General features: G+C 46.2%; 1 protein-coding gene across 1 annotated transcript in view; it reads right to left on the minus strand.

Moving 5' to 3' along the window:
- Nucleotides 1-971: 971 nt before the first annotated feature.
- Nucleotides 972-9,272, minus strand: part of LOC133109475 (membrane-associated guanylate kinase, WW and PDZ domain-containing protein 1-like) — a 78,467-nt gene continuing 70,166 nt past the window's right edge. Inside the window, exons 17-18 of the mRNA XM_061218798.1 lie at nucleotides 4,926-5,181; nucleotides 972-4,679 (exon numbers count right to left, since the gene is read on the minus strand). Coding sequence (XP_061074782.1) covers nucleotides 4,295-4,679; nucleotides 4,926-5,181 — 641 coding nt within the window. The 3' untranslated portion in view covers nucleotides 972-4,294. The remainder of the gene's footprint in view (nucleotides 4,680-4,925; nucleotides 5,182-9,272) is intronic.

A 9,272-nucleotide genomic window follows, 5' to 3' on the forward strand; every position in this document is an offset into this window, starting at 1 on the left:
AGGAGATCAGTAGTTTCTGAGATATTCAAACCACCCTGTCTGGCACCAACAATCATTCCACAGTCAAAATCACTTCGATCACATCTCTTCCCCATTCTGAAATTTAGTCTGAAAAACAGCTGAACCTCTTGACCATGTCTGCATGCTTTTATGCATTTAGTTGCTGCCACACGATTGGCTGATTAAATATTTGCATTAACAAGCTAGTTTACAGGTCTACCTAAAAAAGTGATCACTGAATGTACATTGAGAAGGGCAGAGTTGAAGCCATTTTGTCTACTTTGATAATGGGACAGTGGTGGGAGGGAGTCCACAAAGAATGGCTTCCAGGGCACGGATTGGAGGAGGGTGGTCGTGGAGTGAAGGAGTATGCATTTTCCAACTAATGGAGGACACAGGACCACCATAATCCAGTGCAGGAAGCCCTAGTGTAGCCCGGACCTGCGTATTCTGTTGTGCAATGCACTGATTTGACATGACATCTGCCACTCTCATAACCACACCAATAATGTAGCTTGGTTGGAGGGGGAGGCGGGGCCTGATGCTGCGAGCACAGCAGACGGGAGACGATCACTTCTGCCAGTGAATCCTAATTTCAAATTTTGCTTGCTCAACATTTTCTCCTCGGCAAATTACGGAGGAGGGATTCAAACACAGCCTGAGACGTTTGTAATTACAGTGATGGTGGGTTACACTGAGCAGTGGGCACACTCACCAACTGCAGAGCCACAAAAAATGTAGTATGGCGCCCTCTGCTGGACTGATGTCCACTCTGTCATACCAAAGGAATATAAGACTCTGATAAGAGGATTAATGTGGTATATGGAGCACACTAAACTAAATGTATGGTTTGAAAATAGGAGTTATTAAACTAATGTGGTGGTAATTTTGCATCTGAGAAGCAAGTGAACAGACCACACACCTTACTCAACTCACCCAACTCACTCACACAAAACACGCGGGCCCACTCCTCTTGTTAATAACTTTATTGTTCTTCAATGTCTCTGTTTTAGTTATCGTTCACTTTCCAAAATTCCCTGTCGATGCATTCAAGAAAACAAAACCATAATATAATCCAAAAAAACAAAACAAACAAAAAAAAACCTGTACACCTGCATTTATAGTAGAGTTTATATATATACAGCCGTTGACATGAAAAGTCAAGGTGACCGCTGGCTTGAAAACAGTCTGATATCATGTACACAGAAACCCTGATTCAGACCTGTCTGGCACTCGCTGGGAGATACAGTCTTGGACATTTTCACATGGCTAACAATATCTGCCCCAGCACTGGTGCTAAACTACCCCAGTCCAGCTGGGAACTGCTCTTTCTCCCTGCGTCTAATGTGTTTGAACAGAGCTGTGGTCTCCCACAAGACAGCTCAAAGACCCAGCGCAGAGTACCGCCCTTAGAGACAGCGCTGATCTGCCCCAGACTATTTTTGACCAAAACCTTATTGTGTGGCCATCTCTGGAAAACAAACGTTGTTTTTTAATTTTTTTGAGAGGGCATATATACAACATCCTTTCCGTTAGCAAGTCATAATTTTTTTTATAAGGTACATAACAATATACAATAGAAGAGCAATGAGTTAAATGCAGCCATTTAAATACAATACATTTGCATTCCAAATATCACATTTTTCCCATAGGCAGACTGTTGCCACACTAAAAAGCATTCCTTTAAGTCCAATCTTTAGAAACCGATATTTTTTTTGTTGTTGTTTTTTTCATTTTTTACTTCAGTAATACTTTGAGAAAACATATTCATATTCATAACCAGAGGTATTCTTTTTTTCCTCTGTATAACACTAAAAGGAAAATATATTTTGCCATTATTAGATACTGACTCAATCATGTCATTAACCTGGTTGCACAGAAGTAAACCTTAAGAAAAGTTCAAGGGATGGCTATAAATTGGCTTTGTTTTGGATGGCCGTGGGTATACAAGGCTGGGAATGGTGTGATGAAGTTCAACATTGTTCCAGAGCTATGAATCACCACTGCAAAAACCCAGAATCTTAAAATCTTATTTCTATTCCTTAAATTTAAAAAAATCACCAATGAGGTGAGACCGCTTTACTCATTTCAAGATTTCCCAATGGGGTAAGAAAATTTCACTCGTTAAGCAAACAAGTAACTTAACAAGCTAATATTTTCTACTTTAGTGAAAAGAAAGAAAAAAAAAGATTTTAAGTCTCATTAAAAGACTAGTTTGGTCTTGTTTTGTGTTTTTGCAGTGGTCTTAGCATACGGTTTGATAGCGACTCAATTCTCCAGAGCCTTTTAGGATATGATTATGCTGACCTGCTAGACTGGGGCGCTTCAGTTACACCGAACCCCTCCAGCCGTTCGGCGTCTGTTCTGCTTCACCGTTTTAAGCCCGTTTTAAAAGCAGAGTGGGGCCGTGCTGGCATGCTCGCTATGGGGGATGAACATGTTCCTCGGTCCTGCACTGTTAACACAGTGTAGCTTCTCTCTCCCTACACCCCCGTCTTTACACACATCACAAATGCATAAAACATAGTAACTAGTCTTTTGCCCTTTGTTTTTCATACAAATACACATGTATATATATACACATACAGACACGCTGGCGGTCAAATTAATGGAGTCCACTGGGGAACGTTTGTAGAAATGCTCAAAAACACGACGCGCTTCGAAGGTCCGTTCTGAAGAAACGCGCTACGGGACATTGCATTCACCTCTCCTTTTACTCAGGGTTGTATGTAGGGTGCTTAGGCGAAGCTACACCGCGCACACTTCATACCAGTGGGACTTTGGTGCATTATTGCTAAGAGGAATGAGGTAAGAATATGATTCGTATGCACTTAATGTTAAATATTGGCTGTGGTCTTCCTGGGTTTACAGTACGATGCTTGCTCGCTTGCTGGCGACTCCATGACTTTGAATGCCAGGGTGTTTAACAGTACATAATAATCCCTGTAACTGGCACGGGACCAGCACGCCTTCCAAAAAGATGCATAGAAGACCTGCGTCGTAAAAAGTTCCGCGAGCCCCTCTGACAGCGGACGGACGGCGGGCAGCCGACGGGGAAACGGGAGGGGGAGGGGGTGGGAGAATGCGGAGCGGAGGAGTGGAACGAGTGGCGGATAAAAGGAGGGAGAGGGTGAATAAGGAGCGGACGGACGGACGGCACAAACCGCGGATAAAAGGAGGGGGAGATGGAGGAGGGCTATAACGGCTAATATAGAAGAACATAAACAGCAGCCATCGCTGAACTCCGTAGACTTTTTTTTACAGCAGAAAATGACCAATGACCTCAACGATCAAGTGCATGCCAGATAAATAAATATTATATAATAATTATTATGATAATGATCAAATTATTATTAATAATATACAATTTCCATGAAAAACCTTTACTTTTTCTATGTTAAATATGAAAGGTGGCAGTTGAAATGTGAGAATATTTCAGTCATAATTACATTTGAAGTGAATACTTGGGACTAGTGTGAAGGCAAATCAACTATATTTAGCTTAAAAGCCATAACGTGTTGTCAGTCTGTAAAAAATATATAAAATTACAATGCCAAATGAAAAGAAGCCCATGTTTTATGTATTAAACATAAAGGTGTATACTCTGCAAAATAACTTAAAATAACTTTTTTAAAGGTACAATTAAACACTCTTAATAGCCTCAAAAATACTTTCAACTTTTATAACTGTAACACATTTAGAAACATTTTCATAATATGTTAATAAAATGGTATTAGTGGTTAAGCATTAATGTAAATGAAGGATGAAAAACTATTAAAATATAAATAAAGCTTTGATAACTTTGATTAAAACTATTAATTCACAATCGACTTTCTTTGATCATAATTTAGCTTAAAGCTCATTTCATCCTATTCAAATACAAGTTAACCCCCACCCCCCCTCAGAAGCTTATAAAAATGAGTTGCATAAAAATCAACATTAATATAATTGTGAAGTGAAAATATATTTACAGTTATATATATATATATATGGATATACCGTATGAGGAGAGATATGTAAGTGAGAATAGCCATCAGGCAGTGGCTGATGTCTGTATGGTACCTGCAGTGTAGCTGGACCATTATAAAAATCAGCGCTATCCCACTAGCATCCTCTAGATGGCAGTAGCAGTGCATTCAGATCAGATGAAATTGGCAACAGTTGGTAAGTTGGAAATTCACAGCAACACATTTATCCGGTTTCGCACAGTATTTTTAACGTGACATTTCGAGCGGAATGCCTTGGTCCTTAATTATTAAAACGGTTGTCGTGGTGAATTTTGCAGGTGCTGGCGTTACAGCCCTCCCCCTCTCCCCGCAGGGCGGCTCCCCTCTACCACCTGACTTAGCTTGTGGGCGCTGGGTTTCAGCCAGGGGCCGGGCAGGAGGGGCCCTCGGCCCTGCCCTGGGGCCCTGGGTCTGTACCACTCCGGCAGGGCGGGGGCCCCGGCGAGGGACAGCCCTGAAACGCTCGCGCCCGAAACGCTGCCCCCCGAAACGCTGCCCCCAGAAGCGCTGCCCCCTGACTCAGACTCGGCGGGGTCTGGGTTCGGGTCCGGGTCCAGGGACATGAGGAAGGAGAAGGGGGCCCGATCGGCCGGCACTGGGGGTGGGGGGCTCCCAGCCTGTGACCCCGCCTCGCCGTCCTTGCCCCGCCGGTCCGATTTGGGCATGGGCAGCCTCTGGTTGGGAAGGGGGAGGCTGGTAGGGGGATCTGCCTCTTCCTCCTCCTCCTCCTCCTCACTCTCCTTCCTCTTCTCCACCACCTCCTCCCTCTCTGCCTTCACCCTCCTCTCCCTCTTCCTCCCCCTCTCCCTCCCTCGCTCCCTCTCCCTCCCTGAGTCTGGTGCGTCCCCCCTCTCACTCGCCCCCTCCCAGCTCCTGGGAGCGTCCCGGGGTAAGCTCTGTGTGCCCCGCCCCGCCGACCTCGAACTGCGCCCCCTGCCGCTCCGCCGCTCTCCCTCCCCGCCCTCCGCCTCCGGGTCGGTGTCCGGGGTCCGCCCCCCGCTGCTCCTGCCCCGTCCGCCCCTCCGCCCGCCCCCCTTCTCAGTCCCTGCCCTCTTTTTCTTCACCTTTGACCTGTGACTCCTCCTGGTGGGGGTGTTGGGGCCCCCTACTGCAGCCACACCCGGCTCCTCTGGGTACGGTGAGGAGGAGGGGGGGGCTGCTCCATGCTCAGGGCCTGGGGGGGGGGGGGGGGGGGAGACCAAAAACACATTAGCTGCTAGTCAGGTGATCCGTAATGACACGCACACGGACAGAAGCAGGGGGACAGGATGGGATGGCTAATGGCGCTTGCCCTGGATTGAGGGGTCCAATCGCCACTTTAAAGAAAAGCAACATGCACGTACAAATAATCATCATACAGACACATCATGCAGATATACAGACAACACCAGAACTATTGGCACGCTTCAGGAAGATTTCACACTTCAGATGCCAATTTGTCAATGACATCTTTGAAATGGTTGTATGAAAGAAGCCCTTACTGAGAGCAACCCATGCATTGAGGCTCCTGAACTTTGCCAAGCATCACTGGAACTACATTTTGTCGTGGTCAGATGAGACAAAAAGGAGATTGTTGATGCTTTGGGGCTGTTTTGCAGCCTGTGAATGAATGGCATAATGAATTCCAGTAATTACCAAGATATTTAAGGCCATAACTTTGGTATTTGGCCATATATGAACCAGTCAACACGACAACGGGCCCCATGCAAGAACATTTTCATACCGTATATTACCATTGATCTTGCTCTTATTCCTCCTAAACAGTCCACTAAAATGCATTTCTGAAAACATTTGAGGCAAGAAATGAACAATGCAGTTGCTGAATCTTGATTCATATTTGATCTGAAAGCTAGTTTAAAAGTTGCATTGCAAGCCTCTCCATAGGAAATTAAGGGAAGTTGTTTACGAACAGGTCGGAACCACTTAAAACAATTCTAAATAGGAGAAAATTGGTGAATGCCCTCATACAATAGATTTTAGAACAAATCTGTTCGTACAAATGAACCACTCCCCCCACCTGTGCGGAATCAGACCTTACAAATACAGGCGGCTCATTTTGCCAACTGCCACTACGCAGTTCTCCGAGTGACCACGCTGTGTGACTTGTTGACCTTTATTCAAAGAATATGGGTTACCTACGCGCCACTCCATTCTACTTCATATGGGTCAACACGCCACCATATGGGTCAACTTAAGTCCCAAATTAGGAGGGGAATGTAGTGGGGGGGAACCCAAGGGAGTCCAGGACTACCATTTCACGGGAACAAATAAATCATACCTGGAAATATCCACAAATGAAGGCTAAAATACCACATAGCCACCGGGCGAGAACACCCTGACATCCACAAACCAAAAGGTGCGATGAGGACTACCCAAGGGGGCTCTGCTGCTTGCAGAATGGAGTCTGCCACAGACAATGTCATATTCAGGCGATAAAACCTGGCAAATATCAGTCAGGAAGCCCAACAAGCCACTGCACAAACTTCCTCCAAGGAAGCATCTCTGAACAGCGCCCAAGAGGACAGCACCCGTCTGGTCGAGTGGGCCACCTCCTGTGGAAGGGGCCAACACAACACTACTGTAGCCCAACTCTATCTCCCTGACCACCCAGACATGCAGTAGGCCAACTCTATCTCCCTGACCACCCAGACATGCAGTAGGCCAACTCTATCTCCCTGACCACCCAGCCTTGCAGTAGGCCAACTCTATCTCCCTGACCACCCAGCCATGCAGTAGGCCAACTCTATCTCCCTGACCACCCAGCCATGCAGTAGGCCAACTCTATCTCCCTGACCACCCAGCGAGCCAGCCGCTGCTTAGACACAGCCTGACCTCGCACTGAATCCCCAAAACAGACAAAAAGCTGATCCGTCTGCCTTATCGGGCAGGTGTGAGTGATGTAATTCCTCAGCACCCGGACTCAGGTGCAGCCGAGCTGGCTCTGGAGGAAGGGCATTCAAGACCACCTTCAGGTCCTGTGCGGGGACCATGCGACTCTTTGGAGGGCACAACTGCTGTGCCCCCTCTAAGACAGCAGCTGACCAGCAGGGACCAAGAGCCCACCTTCATGCCATAGACAAACTTGTGGTGGCTAGTACGGCCAATACTCATGGCTGTATTTGTAAGATACGATTCCACATGGTGGGAGGAGTGCTTATTCAAGTAATCTGTCATTTGATATTCTGTCTCCTAACAGCTCAACCTTGGCTAGGCTTGACCAATGGTGGCGTGTTAACCACTATGAAATAAGACCAATGTTTGGCACTGGCCATCTCAGTCATTGGACTTGAACCCTATTGAAAACCTGTGGTCTGAATTGAAGGAGTCATCCAAGATCCCGAAAGTGTTCTGCAACCTAGTCTCACATTGCAGGAAGGGGGCTCAGTACTGTTATCCTAAATTCTAGTTGTAGGTTTGTTAAATTTGAAACTCATTTTTTTCTGAAAAACATACTCCTCAAACGTTTTGAGTTGGAAAAATTATTGTAAAAATAAAAATACTACCCTACATGTCCATCCATCCATCCATCCATTATCTGAACCCGCTTATCCTCAACAGGGTCGCAGGGGGGCTGGAGCCTATCCCAGCATACATTGGGCGAAAGGCAGGAATACACCCTGGACAGGTCGCCAGTCCATCGCAGGGCACACACACCATTCACTCACACACACACACACATACCTACGGGCAATTTAGACTCTCCAATCAGCCTAAACTGCAAGTCTTTGGACTGTGGGAGGAAACCGGAGTACCCGGAGGAAACCCACACAGACACGGGGAGAACATGCAAACTCCGCACAGAGAGGCCCCGGCCGACGGGGATTCGAACCCAGGACCTCCTTGCTGTGAGGCGGCAGTGCTACCAACTGCACCATCCGTGCCGCCCTACCCTACATGTTTGAGAGCAATTTTGTTCATTTCATGAAGGTTGCCAATAATTGTGTAGTTGACTGTAGCTTTAAACATAGAATTTACCTCATACAAAAACATATAATCTGCATACATCTAGGTATGTCAAACACAACTGTAGTAATATCATTAAAGTGCAATTCATGACACTTACAGGACAGGACTTTAAACATTGCCAGGTGAAATTAGGGTATCATTGGACAGATATTATACGTGATTCTATGATATTTTACGCAATTAACAGATATTCAGCTTTGTGCTCTAAGGACCCAAACTGAGTAACAGCACACACCCTTAGTAACAGCACACTCAGTAACAGCACGCACCCTGAATAATGGGACCTAACCTGAGTAACAGCACATACCCTGAGTAACAGCACACTGAGTAACAGCACACACTCTGAGTAATGGGACCTAACCTGAGTAACAGCACACACCCTGAGTAATGGGACCTAACCTGAGTAACAGCACACACCCTGAGTAATGGGACCTAACCTGAGTAACAGCACACCCCCTGAGTAACAGCACACTGAGTAACAGCACACACCCTGAGTGACAGCACACACCCTGAGTAATGGGACCTAACCCGAAGAGCTTCCAGCAAATATCCTGCTGTAAAAACAGCAAATTGAAAAAAATCTCATGGTGCACATGTGAGGTAGGACATGTGGCCATCTACTGCTGCCAACCTGCCAATGGGCCAACCCCTTCACATGAGACAAGAACCTGGTCTGACAATGTTGGGAATTTGTTTAAACTGTGCTGTTGTTAGCTCAAAGTTTGCCTCAAGGACACTGCGTGGAGTTCAACTGAACAGAGCTAACAATATTGGCTTGTTAAAGAACAAAGGTATGTATTGTGTAGGTAATCTCCAAAGTTCTCACAGGAACAAGGCCAAGGCCAAGGCCAAGACAATCACAGAAAGGCACGCAATTCCCAGAGCCTGCTAGCTGTGACATCACCACCCTGCCTATTGGCTTTCAGCTTTTCAGGGACGCCTCTCCTCCACCCTACTACGCCGACAGGAACAGCTACTGCAATATACCAAGGAGAAAATGGGCTCTGCGTGACTGAGGCTATGGGCATTAAAGACAGGGAGATGATGTCATAAAAGAAAGGGATGCAGAGAAAACGAAAAAGTGAAGAACTAACAGGACCGGTTACCAACCGCATATTCTCTGTCCGTCCGATGACATAGAAACAAGGTTCTCCGAGTTTGGAGTTGGTCATGCAGAGAGACAAACTGGACAGCTCCACTGAGTGAGAGAGAAAGAAAGACAGAAAAGGCAGACCGAGAGAAAGGAGGGAGGGAGGGAGGTAGGTAGAGGGTAGTGTTGGTACACGGGGAAAAGAAAAA

The sequence above is a fragment of the Conger conger genome, chromosome 14 (genome assembly GCF_963514075.1).
Source record: "Conger conger chromosome 14, fConCon1.1, whole genome shotgun sequence".
Lineage (NCBI taxonomy): Eukaryota > Metazoa > Chordata > Actinopteri > Anguilliformes > Congridae > Conger > Conger conger.